The sequence below is a fragment of the Macrotis lagotis genome, chromosome 1, assembly GCF_037893015.1.
Source record: "Macrotis lagotis isolate mMagLag1 chromosome 1, bilby.v1.9.chrom.fasta, whole genome shotgun sequence".
NCBI lineage: Eukaryota > Metazoa > Chordata > Mammalia > Peramelemorphia > Peramelidae > Macrotis > Macrotis lagotis.
In genome coordinates, this window is record NC_133658.1 from 900,691,681 (window position 1) to 900,705,523 (window position 13,843).

Below are 13,843 nucleotides of genomic sequence, written 5' to 3' on the forward strand. Positions count from 1 at the left end.
GAGGAAGAAAAACAAAACAAAACAAAACAAAACAAAACACAAAAAAACAAACAAAAACCCTCCAACCTTTCAGAATCTGATGAACACCTGATAAAAATTCTCTCTTATGTATCTCTTTCCCTTCATCCTAATTCCTCATACTGAAAATGACTAATCTATAAACATGTTTATCAAAAATATGTGTGTGCAATACTAACCTGACCTTCACCACAGAGGGGGTTTGGAAGGGGAGGTGAAAGGAAATTTTGTAGCTTAAAAACATCCACGTGCATATGGAGGAAAATAAATGAATAAATTTTAAAAAAATTTTTAAAAAGAAAAGGAATTTACTGGGAAAATAGAGCAAGATGAATAATTATAAAAGCATTCCTCCCAAAATGGGTACATACGCTTTCACTGTATATATCCAATTCTCCTAGGGAGAGTGACCTCCAACCCAGTACCAAAGTCACAAGGTGCACGTGAAGAGGGTACCCCACAGCTCCTGGCTACTGAAAATATTTTCCTCCTTTTATAGGGTTCTCATGAATTTCCCCAAGGAACGTTCTACTACATTCCAAGAGCTGGGTCACTTCTTGTGACCACAAGGGGTCTCCCTTCCTAAAATGGCTGCTATCTTATTCTCTATTAGACATACATTGCCACATACCTCTATAGCACATACTGTAGTGACAAGAGGTTGTCATCTCCAACTGCTAGAAGGTTCTTTGATGGGATTCTGGCTTTCTCCAAACCTCCAGCTGCCTAGGCACTTGGGGACTCTTTCCTATCTCCTCCTTCAGGACATTAATTCTTATACTTCTCACCTTCCAGGCAAAGAAGAGCTGAATCTTTTCTCTTGGGAAAACTTCTACACATATCTCTTCCAAATTTCGACTTTCCCCTTTATAGCTTCATATATCTCAGAGTTGACTTAAGAAATTACTATAAATGGGGGCGGCTAGGTGGCGCAGTGGATAGAGCACCAGCCTTGGAGTCAGGAGTACCTGGGTTCAAATCCGGGCTCAAACACTTAATAATTACCTAGCCGTGTGGCCTTGGGCAAGCCACTTAACCCCATATGCCTTGCAAAAAAACTAAAAAAAATACTATAAATGGAGATCTGGGTGGGGGGAATTTTGCAGAAACTGCAACATTTTTACTTAACCTTCAACTACATATAGTCTATGACAAAATTCTTTTTTTTTAGGTTTTTGCAAGACTAATGGGGTTAAAGTGACTTGCCCAAGGCCACACGGCTGGGTAATTATTAAGTGTCAGAGGTCAGATTTGAACTCAGGTCCTCCTGACTCCAAGGCTGGTGCTCTATCCACTGCGCCACCTAGCTGCCCCAAGAAGGTGTCTTAATAGTAGATTATTTGATTGATTAAATACTTGATTAATTGGGGAGGAAAAGGAACCTCATCCTTCCAAATCCATCCACTTCCAAATCATCCTCCTTCAGGTCCCTCACCACTTCTCTAGACACCGGCTCTTGGTGGCCCAGACTGGAATCCTGGAGATGAATTAGGAAGTTACCACCAAGAGCCTCCCAGAACACAGGAACAGAAGGACCACATCACTCTTCTGTTCAAAAATTTTCAGTGGCCTCTTGTGGTCTCTAAAATAATAAAATAGGAATTCTTCTTTTGACATCTGACGTCCACTTTTCTTTCCTCATTTAATATTACCTTCCTTCATGTACTCTAAAGAAGTCTATGAACTATTCTGAAAACATTTTCATTATCCTCAGAGTTCAGCCCCACAGTCCCAAATGATATATTCTATGCCATCCCTTCTCCCTCCACTTTGGTATTAGTCCCCTCTCTTCCTCCTGAAATTATCTTGTATTTATTTATCTATGTACAGGTTGTCCTCCTTCCCTCAGCCTCCAAGGAAGTTTCTCCTAGGATCCTAGGATCATTTAACTTTTGTTAAAATTTGAGGATATTTGAGGGGATAACATAGAAACCAATTCCTAAAAGAAAAGAAACATTTCATTAAGAGAGAGATGAAGGGGGGGTGGGAGAAGGAGGGAAGCAACAGAACAAAATAAGCTAAGGGGAGGGACAGGAATTGTTGTGGGGAAAGAACAATGACAAGTTCCATTTTGGATAGGTTGAGTTTAGGATGCTTCTGGGACAGTCAAGTGGAGATAGTGCAGGGGGCAGTGGAAATGGGAGACTGGTAGCCCAGAAGATGACACTAGGGTGGAGATTTAGGTATGATATTATCTGCATAGAATTGATCACTGTAGCTAAAGGAACAGAGGAGATCCCCAAGGGAGAAAAGATAAGGAAGCCCAGGATGAACACTTAGGGAACATTTACACTTAGTAAATGTGAATTCTGATACCTGAGGACAGTTCAGTGAAATGGGGTGTCTGAGGATGGAGGGGCAAGAAGACAGTCCTATCTGGTTTGAGGGCCAAAGACTGAGGATCTCAGCGGACAAGAAAGGGTGGCAGCTCACGTAGATGGACATGGGGGAAGTGGGGTCACGACAATATGATGCTCTGGGCTGGAAGCAGGGGCCTAGCAGAGAACTATAAGATAAGAGGATCTGGAGGGAATGAAGGTTTTTCTCCAGGACTGCTATCCTCAGTGTTCCGGGGTCCTTCTCTTTGCTCACCTGGTCATTCCACTATTACAGACCCTTGTTGTTTTTCAGTTGTTTCCTACTCTTTGTGATGCCATCTGGAGTTTTTTTGCCAAAGATACTGAAGTGTTTTGACATTTCCTTCTCCAGATCATTTGACAGGTGAAGAAACTGAGGCAAACAGGAAGAAGTGATTTGCCCAGGGTCACACAGTTAGGAAGTGTCTGAGGCTAGATTTGAAGTCAGGAAAATGAATCTTCTTGCCTCCAGGTCCAGGGTTCAGGTCAGTGCACCACCTAGCCTAACTGGCACCATATGTAATAGCCGCCATTTATATTGTGCTAAATAGGTATACAAAGTTTTTTACCTACATTCTTTTCATTGAGGTTCACAGCATTCCTGTTATTGTTATTTTCATCTTACAGATGGAGAAACTGAGTTAAGCGGCTTGCCTAGGACAGCACAGAAGGTTTCTGAAGTCAGAAAGATTAGAACTCAAGTCTTAGTGACTCCAAGTACATCTCTCTAGCCACTCCCTCAGCTCCATTACAAGCTCCTTGACGGCAGGAATTGTTTTTGTACTTGCCACTAATGAATGCTGAGTGAATACTTTTGGATGGCTGGAAAAATACATAGGTAGGTGAATTGATCCTGTCATTTTGGAAAACAATTTGGAATTTTACCCCCCAAAAAATTATTCAACTGTATGGACCATCAGACCAGTGATATCATGATTCCAAAAAAGATTTTTTTAAATGAATAGATAGAAGATAGAGAATCAGACAAATAGACAGACAGTTGTTTAGATGTATGGACAGATACATATATATATATATATATGTATATATATATATATATATATATATATATATATTGGGTGGATGGATGGATGGATGGATGGATGGATGGAGGGGAAGAGAGACAGAAAGACAGAGAAAAAGAGAAGGGCAAGTTTCATATGAACAAAATATTTATAGCAACTCTTTTTTGTGATTACAAAGAATTAAAAACAAAGTTGGGATTCCATTAGTTGAGGAATGACTGGAAAAATCATGGTATGGAATATTATTGTTCTGTAAGAAACAATGGATTCAGAAAAATTTGGGAAGACTTGTATGGTCTAATCCAGATTGAAGCAAGAAGAGTCAAGAGAAAAATGCACATGAGGGAAAGGGGAAATGAACCTACTGTGTGCTAAGCACTCTACAAATGATATCTTGTTTGATCCTCACAACACCTCTGTGTTTTATTGGAAACTGTGGCAGACACAGGTGAAGTAACTTGAAGAAGTCTGTTTGAACTCAGGTCTTTCTGACTCCCCACCCAGAATTCTATCCATTGCATGTGCCACCTAGTGGCCTCAGTTGTGATGGCTACAAAAATGTAAACAAAAACAAAGGTTGACTCTGCCATGTGATCAAATGCTGCCCACCTGCCTTCTTTCTGGGCAGAGGTGTGGTGGGCAATGCGTGTAGAAAAGCACAATACTTATATAGTGAGGAAGGGCTCTAGGAGGAGGTGGGAGAGTCAATTAGAAGTGATAATCATAATAAAAAATAACAATCATAATAGTTGAATTTTAGATTATACTTTAAAATTTGCAAAGCCCTTTAATTACTTTCTCATTTAATTTGCACAATAATCCTGAAAAGAACATAAATATAGCATTTTTTATTAAAAAAGGACACTGGGGGTGACTAGGTGGCACAGTGGATAGAGCACTGGCCCGGGAGTCAGGAGTACCTGAGTTCAAATCCAGTCTCAGACACTTAATAATTACCTAGCTGTGTGGCCTTGAGCAAGCCACTTAACCCCGTTTGCCTTGAAAAAACCTAAAAAAAAGTCACTGAACATGAGGGCTAAGGAAAAGGCACTGAACTAAGTAAGAAGCTGTCAGTGACCTTAGAACCATTTCAGAATGGTAGGGAAGATGGATGTGTGTGTGTGTGTGTGTGTGTGTGTGTGTGTGTGTGTGTGTGTGTGTGTGTGTGTGTATTCCTACTATCCCTGAAAGAAAGAATCACAGGATCAAAGGCCTAGAGGGACTTTCAGCAATCTCAAATCCATCCTCCTCATTTTGCAGTTCAGGAAACAGAAATCTAGAGAGGTCAAATGATTTCCCTAAGGCTCACCAGTAAGAAACATTTGAAACCAGGTCCTTTTTCTTTTGCTTCCCTATTATTAATTATTTCTGTTTCTCCTCTTCTCATTCTCTCTATTCCTTTCAACTCTCTCTCTTTTCTTCTTTTTCTCCTCCTCCTCCTCCTCCTCCTTCTTCTTCTCTCTCTCTCTCTCTCTTATCACTCTTTCATCTTATATATTTCATTATCCATATGCTTATGCTGAGATCTTCCCTCCCAAATACCATAGACTATTAATTTCTTTTTTTTTAGGGGTTTTTTTTTTTGGCAAGGCAAACGGGATTAAGTGGCTTGCCCAAGGCCACACAGCTAGGTAATTATTAAGTGTCTGAGACTGGATTTGAACCCACGTACTCCTGACTCCAAGGCCAGTGCTTTATCCACTACGCCGCCTAGCCGCCCCGACTATTAATTTCTTAAAGACTTCTATCTTTGCATCCACACACCCAGTGTTCTCCTAGAATTTCATTGAATTAGAGAGATGAGAACTCAGTCTTCAGCTAAAGCAGGACTCCGGGTGAAGAGGGTGGATGCTACCCACAGACCAGGTTCTGGTCCTTTCCCTTGGCTTTATTCCCATGAATCCCATCCCTTCTTGTCTGCTCAGCAGAACCTTCAACAAAAAGGACAAGGTCAAGAATCAACATTCATTCATTCATTTGTCCCGCAAATGTTTATTGAGCATTTGGCACCATGGTAGATTCTAAGAGACTTGGGATCTTGGGGGAGGTGTCAGAGGTCAGGGAGACCAAGAAATTTGGGGAGCAGATGCCTTCTTGAAAAAGAAGATATGATGAGAAATCAGACAAAGGACTGGTCAGTGGTATTTTCTTCCAAGCCCCCTGTGCCTCAGATCTGGTCATAGTCTTGGGGATCTTCCACCATAATGGTGCCATTGATGCCTCTTCCACAGAGTTTGGGGTCTCAGGCTTGGGTCACCCTGTAGGCACTTTGTAGAGAGAGGAGGCAGAGAGAGGAAGGACCTCACCCTTCCAACCTCTGGTACCCCTTGATCTCCCCAACCATCCCACTCCCACCCACTTCCCATGGTCTCACCTTCGCTGCTGCCTTCTGCACCAGCGAAACTGGCGGCACCGGTCACCTGAGAGGAAGAATTGGGTGAGAACAAGAAAGTAAAACATACTTGTGGGGTTGGAAGGGAGCCCCTCCCCAGATCACACACCAGATGGTGGCAAAGTTGGTACACAAATGCAGGGCCTCTGACCCAGTCAAATGTCTTATCCTTCCCCAGCCCAAATCAGGAACCTAAGAGCCTCCCAAGGTTCCCTTCCTTCTTACTGGTGAGGATGAGGATGCCTGTGATGAAGAGTATAGCAGCTGCTATTAAACCTCTCTTTCGGAGGGTATATTCATCTGAAAAAAAGAAAGAGGAGGAGAAGGGGGTCAGGGATGAAAAAAATGAGGTTTCACAAAGGAAAGGAGTCCTTTTGTTTTTCCTGACCCATCCCCTTCCCTGGGTCCCAAATATGGAAGAATGACTCACTACTTTTGAAGGGATTCCACTTCTCCTCATCATCTGGGGAAGATACAAAGAAAGTCAGTGGGAGGGGACTTCTTTCCTGAACTTCCTTTCCTTTCACATGTAACCTTTCTCTCCATTAGAATGTAAGCTCCTGGAGGGCAGGAACTGTCTTTCTTTGGGTTAGTATTCCTAACAACCACAACCAGCACTTCACCACTTTGACCTACAGCCTCCCAAAGTCATCTTTACCCTGGATCTACTCCCTGATCTGGCAAATGTGAGGACACTGAAGCCCAGCAAATGGAACAATTTGTTCAGTCAAATAGGTAATGAGTGGCAGAGACAGGATTTGAATCCAGGGTTTTTGTCTTTAAATCTAGACTTTTTCCCATGCTTTACCCCTCTCTTCCTGGTCTTGGTTTCAATTCAATTCATCCCCTCCTCTGTAAAATGAGCTGGAAAAGAAAATGGCAAACCACTCCAACATCTCTGCCAAGAAAACTCCAAATGGGGTCATGGAGAGTCAGACTAAAATGGCTAAACCACCACAACAAAAAACACTTAGACAGTCCTAGTCTGTACAAAGCACTGTGATAGGAGCCAGAGATAGAAACAAAGAAAAGAGCCACACCCTAATAATATTATCGAGCATTTATCTGGTTTTGTTCTGAGTCAAGTTCCTTCATGACCCCATTTTGGGGTTTTCTTGGCAGAGATGTTAGAGTGGTTTGCCATTTCCTCCTCCATGTCATTTTACAGATGAGGAAACTGAGACAAACAGGGTGAAGGGACTTGACCAGGGGCACATAGATAGTAATTTGCCATTTCCTCCTCCAACTCATTCTACAGATGAGGAAACTCAGACAAGCAGGGTGAAGGGACTTGGCCAGGGGCACATAGATAGTAATTTGCCATTTCCTCCTCCAATGCATTTTACAGATGAGGAAACTTAAAGAAGCAAGGTGAAAGGACTTGGCCAGGGTCACATAGCTAGTAATGTGCCATTTCCTTCTCCAGCTCATTTGACAAATGAAGAAACTGAGGCAAACAGGATGACGAGATTTGCTCAGGGTCACAAAACTAGCAAGTGTTTGAGGTGGGATTTGAACTCCTAAAAATGACTCTTCCTGATTTCAGGTCCTACATTTTCTATTTATCCACTGCAATACTTTCAAATTTGCAAAACTCATAAATTCTATTCCATTTGTCCTCACCATCACCCTGAGAAGTAAGTGTACAGATGAGAAAACTGAGACCAACAAGAGTTTAAGTGATTTGTCCAGGGTCACACAGTTAGAACTCAGGTCTTTCTGATTCCAAATTTAACTCTTTATCCACTTCATCCCACCATTGCTATTCTTCCTTCTGGGGAAGAAATGGGTTCATCATTCCCTGAGTGACCCTAGCCACTTGTCTGCCTCTTGGTTCCTGACTTTCAAGGATAAGCAGAGAGAAGGAAGTAAGCATTCTAGGTAGCGAGTGAAGTGGTGCCCAAAAGTTGAATGATGTGAACAAAGGAAATGAGTCCAGTGTGTGTTCCAAGAGTGAGGAAATACTCTTAACCCAACAAGGGGAAAATTATGGGATTGTACTATTTAGTCTCTGAGGTACCCCCATCCCAAGGTTCTCTACTGTTCTAGGCTGCTTCCTATGACAATGTGGAAAAATAGCTGCAAATGGGTATGGAAGAAGTAGGAAAGGGGGGGAAAAGTCAAATCCTATTTCTTTCCTCTTAGAATAATAATCCCCACAGTATCTCTCCCTGCCCACCCTCCCGCAAATGAATAGGACCCTGGATTCCTCCCTCCTGACCTATAACCCCAACCTGGGCTACAGAAATCACTAACCAGAAGAGATGGAAGGAGTCTGGGGGCTTTTTCTGCTGCTCATAGTTGGAGGGTTCAAGTTACCTAGAGAACACAGGAGAGAGACTTTGTATATAACATTGTGCTAGAAATATGACACAACCCCTACCTTGGGGACCTTATGTTCTAATAATGGCCAAAGGTTAGGAACAAGTATGTTAACAAGGAGGAGAGAAAGCAAAGGAGTAGTGAAAAGGACAGAGTCAGGGAAAGTTCTAAGAGAAATTTGAGCCCATTGGTATAATGGTAGAAAAGAAGAAAACATTTATCTATTAAACAAGAGGATAATTAAGGGATAAATGTTATACCAAATGCACATTATAAGAGATATTATACATTATAAAAGATAATGATTATACCAAAATAAATATTTTGTATATTTTTAAAAAGGGGGAACACACAGCTAGTAATTGTAAGATGAAATTTAAACTCAGAAAGATGGGTCTCCCTGATTCCAAGCCTAGTATTCTATCCGCCGCACCACTTAGATGTCCCCATATTGTTTCCTATCATTCATTCATGCATACATTCATTTGTTCATGCATTCATTCAACAAGCAATTCAATGCTTCAGTTGCCACTATTAAACTCCCCTTCTCCTAGAACCTCTTTCCTCCCTGGATCTACAAGACACTGCTCAGACCTGAGTGTCCTCTAATCCCCCTGTTTAAGCTATATTTTCCTTCCCTGCCTCATCACTCATATTTCAATCTCTTTGTCCTGACTTCTTGATGGTCTCATCAACTCCCATGAGTTCAATTATGTCTGATGAGTTCAAGTCTCTGTATCTGTCTATTTCTGTCTGTCTCTCTGTCTCTGTCTTTTTGTATGTCTGTCTCTATAACACATCTCTATCTATCTATCTAGCTAGCTAGCTAGCTAGCTAGCTAGCTAGCTATCTAGCTATTGATCTATCCAATCTCCAGTCTATGGGGCATTTACAATCGGGTGCTAGCATGATATAAGAGAAAGAGATTTGGCGTAGAAGCTCCATGTTCAAATCCTGGCTCTGCTTTCTTGCTTCCTGTGTCATCTTGGAAAGTGAAATCATTATTCTGGTCCTTGGTCATTCACGTATAAAATGAAGGGTTGGACTAGACAGCTTCTAAGTTTCTTAATTCTAAAAACCTATGATGTCTCTCCTTTTTTATCATAAAAAAAAGAAAAAATAGAAAATCTATTCTCTCAGATCTACATAGTCCATTCTGATCTCTCTCCTGCTCTCTGTCTCCATGTCACCAATTCTGTCTCCAGTTAGGTAACTAAAGACATCTCAGAACTGAGTATGGGTGGCAGAAGGCATGGCAGAGCAAAAGTCAGTAGAACTGGATTCAAATTCTGCCTTTACCACCTACTACAGGGTGGTCTTGAACAAATCATTTCATCTCTCTGGGACTCAGATCAACTGTAAAATGAGGAGCTTAGAATAGGCAACCTCTAATGTTTCTTCCAGAATTAAATTTATAATATAATATCCATAACAGAATTTATTTTCTCTCTAACTCTTCCCACTCGCTACTCCCTTCTTTTTTCATCAAATACATCACTATCCTTCCACTATCTAGCCACTATCTATCCATTTATCATTCTGCCTTGCAAATTCAAAGTAAGTTATTAAATAATATGCTATATATGGCACTCTGCAAATATTAGTAAAGTCCATTATTATTATTATCATTATGTTATATTATATTAATATTATTATTATATTAACAAAAAGCTGTTAAAAATACTGAGTGATTGGTGGGGAGATGCTTTCAAGGGGCAAGGGAATATCAGGCCATCATGAAAAGTGTCAAAGAGGAAGAATAGAAGAAAATCTAAGCAAACAGATAAAGGTCTGCAAAGGGAAGAAACAGGTCAGTAATATGAAAAGCAAAATAATGATAAAAAAGTCAGAAAAATCTGAAAAATAAAACCTCCATATGGACAGATCAGTAGAGGGTTCAAGTAATACAAACAATTTGGGTATTCTGCTAAATGATAAACTGAACTTTTTTTTTTAATGACTACCTAATTTTTATAGGGAGATGCAACAGTCTGTGCATTAGAATGTTTACTTCCACTGATGGTCATTAAACTGAGAAGAGATAATACACAAAAATGGAAAGATCTGCATTTTTCAGAACAGGGACCTTCCCACCAATTCAGTGGGTGATGCCCAGAGAGAAGTCACTCATTAAGGGCTACACAGTCAGCAAGTAGAATTCTGAGTGGGAAAAGTGAAGTTCACCTGTGTGACCTTGGGCCAATTACTTCTCCCTGGGGTTCAATTCTCTAAACTGTAAAATGAGGACTACACAGTAACCTCTGAGAAACCTTCCAGTTCTAAATCTCTGCCCACAAAAATCACAGACAAGATTTGACCTGGGGTCTTCCTGACTCCAAACCCAACAGTGTCCCATCTATCAGATATGCTGACTCTTAGAATAAAAAATGCAATTAAAATCTGATGAGGGAACATGTTGTTTTTACATGGAGAAAAGTGGGAGGGAGGGCCTTGAAAGGCAGGGGAGGATTTGGAGAAATGGAGAGAGGACTGGCTGAAGGGCTCACAATGGCATGAGAAGGAGAGATGATTGAATACATAGTATGGAAATCTTAGGGCTCTTCTCCCAAATAATTACTCCCCATGCTCCCACTTACCCATCACTGAGGTTGTTTCCATCTTATCCTCTGCCTGGGTTTGGCCTGTATCTTTCCCCCAAAGGAAACAGAGAAGAATGGGACATGAGAAATGAATAGTTTGGAACCCCAGACCCTATGTCCCTTAAACAAGTCTTCTCAAGGTTTCAGAGTCTCAAGTCTCAGTCCATCTTGGCCCATCTGTAGAAAAATCTGGAGAGGGGGGTGGTACCATGCCCAGGAGACAGTCAGGGCCCAGGTCACTCTCCTCTTTCCCTCCCCCAGCACCCATGAAGCCCACTTACCCTCACTGTCCTTGATAGGATCCTTCGTAGGCTGCTGGAGTTCTGAGGTGGTTGAGCTTAGAGCTGGGGGTGAGGTAGAGTTGATAAAAGAGGCTAGAACTCAGGCCCCCTCCTCCAAGTCTCTTCCCTACTTGCTCCCCCCATTTATTTCTCACCTGTGCTTAAGCTTGAAGCAAGGGGCTCCTCAGATGGGCTAGAATGGTTCTTCATCATGTCTACATGGGGGGCCATCGATGTACTTAAATGGGGCGCCGTTGGCATACCTAATTAACAGGCCAGTGAGAGTAGGGAGTGGGGGAGGGAAGAGGACTTCAGCTAGGACTCCTTCCACACCCACCATCTCTCCTAGCCCACCCACTTCCTAATGCTCCAGAGTCATGTAATCAGATCTTTCTCTTTGATAGCTTTAAGGACAGGTAAGAAATGTCCCAATCCCTTACAAGTTTTTCTTTATTTACATTCAGACTCAGAGGTCCTTTTACCATAGATTTAGACTTGGGAAGGGCATCATATTTCATCTTACAGAAGTGGAAACCAAGGTCCAGAGAGGAGGGATTTCTTGACCAAGCTCTCCCAAAGGAAGGAAGAAGCAATACCAGGGCTGGGCCCCATCTTCTGACCCAAATGCAGTCTGTTCATTCTGTCCCAAGGGCAATGATCTTTACCTTCCTGTCCATTGAAGTCCTGTCTTTCTTAAAGGTCCGGTTCAGGGACCAACATAAAACCTTCTCTGAGTCCCTCTTGCCTCCCTTATATGGGAAGTACAGTGCCAGGTACTTTCTTCCTATTATCAAGAAGCAGGTGAATACAGTGGGAAGGGTGTGGTCTCTGAAGTCAGAGAACCTGATTTTGAATCCCCGCCCTTCATTCTTTCTACCTCTGAGATCTCCAGCAAATCACTGAACTTTCTCAGTTTACCCTTCTATAAAATGAGCGTTGGGAACTAGATGTCCCTTCTGAGGTTCCTTCTAGTTCTAATCTATGATCTTATATCACTTCCTTTCTGGGACTCAGTTTCCTCATTTGTAAAAAGGGAATTGGAATAAATGATCCTGGAGGTATCCTGTAAAAAAGGCATTGTCCTGGTATACTCCAATGGATCGATGTGGGCATTCTCTCCAACGCTGCAGATTCCAGTCTATCCAGGCTGGCTAAAGAATTGAAATGGGGGGTGGCTAGGAATCAGGAGGACCTGAGTTCAAATCTGATCTCAGACACTTAAGAATTACCTAGCTGTGTGGCCTTGGGCAAGCCACTTAACTCCATTGCCTTGCAAAAAAAAAAAAGAATTGAAATGATGTACTCCCCCCAAGCTGGACGAGATTTGGCTGTGATACATTACAAATAAGGAATTAAGGAAGAGAAACTGTGGAATCTAAGAAGTGCTGTGGGGGGTGAGCGCAGTGGAAAGACTGAGTGATAACTGGTTGACAGGCTCATGGACTTCACAGAGAAACCCCACATTCAATAGACTCTTGGGTTGAACTCAAGGGAGCAGTTAGACAAGAGTTAACTGGCATGGACAAACATGGATAGATTGTAATCTGGGCTGGGGAAAGGAAGGTTTAAAAAAAATGTCCCAGTTCCTCCCTTAGGGAGTTTAAGGCCCAAATGGGGATGATCCAAAATAATGGAATACTACTGAAATCTGATTAAATGGGGGGAGAAGGGGAAATTGTAGCATGACTCACCTTGGATCCATGAAGATGGGGCCAAGCCCAGGAGGAGGAAGAGGAAGTAGAGGTAGCTTGAAGCTGACATCTGTAGGAGGGGGGATGATGGGGTTGAGATATGTGGGGAGCAGGGTCCCCAATTTCCTGTAGGGGCTGCTGGAAATTGGGGAAGTGGAATCTGGGCAGAGCTGAGAGTCTGACATTTAGACTCAGGTCTGTCTGAGGAGCATCACAGACTGGTCTCGCTCCCAGAAGACCTTCCTCTGCAGAGAGCCCAGGGGAGGAAATGGGGAGATGTGGGGGGGAATTTAATTCCTCTACTTCTCCCACTCCCATACTCATCCCCATCGCAGCCACCCCACCCCCTGTTCCCCTAGAGGAAACAGGAAGCAACCAGCCTAGGGAGGGTTTGGCAGTCACTGATGCAAGAGTTTGCTTAGAGCAGAAATGAGAAACATCCCTACTTTTCAGACCCTCCCCTTCTTTCACTTTGCTTTTAAGCATAGCACCCTACCCAGCTAGGGGCCATGGTCAACCCCAAAGGAGCTGGAATAGATGAGCTTGCTTCCTTTCCTTCCCTTTCTGGATCTGTCCTCCCCTCCCCCAGTTAGGGAGGGGGCAGAGAGACATTATGAGTAACGGTCTCCTCTTGCAGGAAAAAATGAGCCAGTGGAAAAAGGGGGGGTGTAATCAGAGCCAGGGTCATAGGGAAAGGGAAAGAAGATGGGGGGAGAGAAGAGACAAGGAAGAACTAAGTTTGGTGGGAGATACTTGAGATAGAAAAGAACCGTAATAGAAAAGAGAGAAGGGAAGAGAGCAGAGAATGGGGGGAGAGAATGGGGAAGAGAAGAGGTGCCACCAGCAAGGGAGCCCCAAGAGGTAACTGAGAGACAGAGGAACTCAGAGAGGGCAGAGAAGCAGAGGGAGAACAGGAAAGCCTCAAAGAGAAAGGGACATACACACATGGGCAGAGAGGAAAAAGGTCCGGGGATGCTGGGCAGGAAATCTCTCCCACTGCCCTAGAGCCCAGGGGAAAGGGAGCCCACAGGCGCAGAGGAGGGCTTTACCTTGACGCTGGGGGGTCCGGAGCTGATGGCCTTGGCCTGGTGGGGACAGACAGGGCGGGGTGGGGAGTTGAGGAGGGAGGGGGGGTGTGAGAACAGGGCGGGCGGGGG

General features: G+C 43.0%; 1 protein-coding gene across 2 annotated transcripts; it reads right to left on the reverse strand.

The window, feature by feature from the left end:
• Positions 1-5,345: 5,345 nt before the first annotated feature.
• Positions 5,346-13,826, reverse strand: FXYD5 (FXYD domain containing ion transport regulator 5). 2 transcript variants are annotated; one of them, XM_074218931.1, is made up of 10 exons: positions 13,736-13,826; positions 12,687-12,756; positions 11,151-11,258; positions 10,996-11,058; positions 10,712-10,756; positions 8,049-8,111; positions 6,223-6,255; positions 6,018-6,092; positions 5,775-5,820; positions 5,346-5,667 (listed from the first exon to the last, which is right to left on the reverse strand). In XM_074218931.1, the coding sequence occupies exons 2-10, from the start codon at positions 12,754-12,756 to the stop codon at positions 5,643-5,645; spliced, it is 528 nt and encodes a 175-aa protein (XP_074075032.1). In that variant the 5' UTR covers positions 13,736-13,826; the 3' UTR covers positions 5,346-5,642. The 2 variants fall into 2 exon arrangements, with proteins under 2 accessions (XP_074075032.1, XP_074075031.1); XM_074218930.1 differs by having other exon boundaries at positions 10,712-10,762.
• Positions 13,827-13,843: the final 17 nt, after the last annotated feature.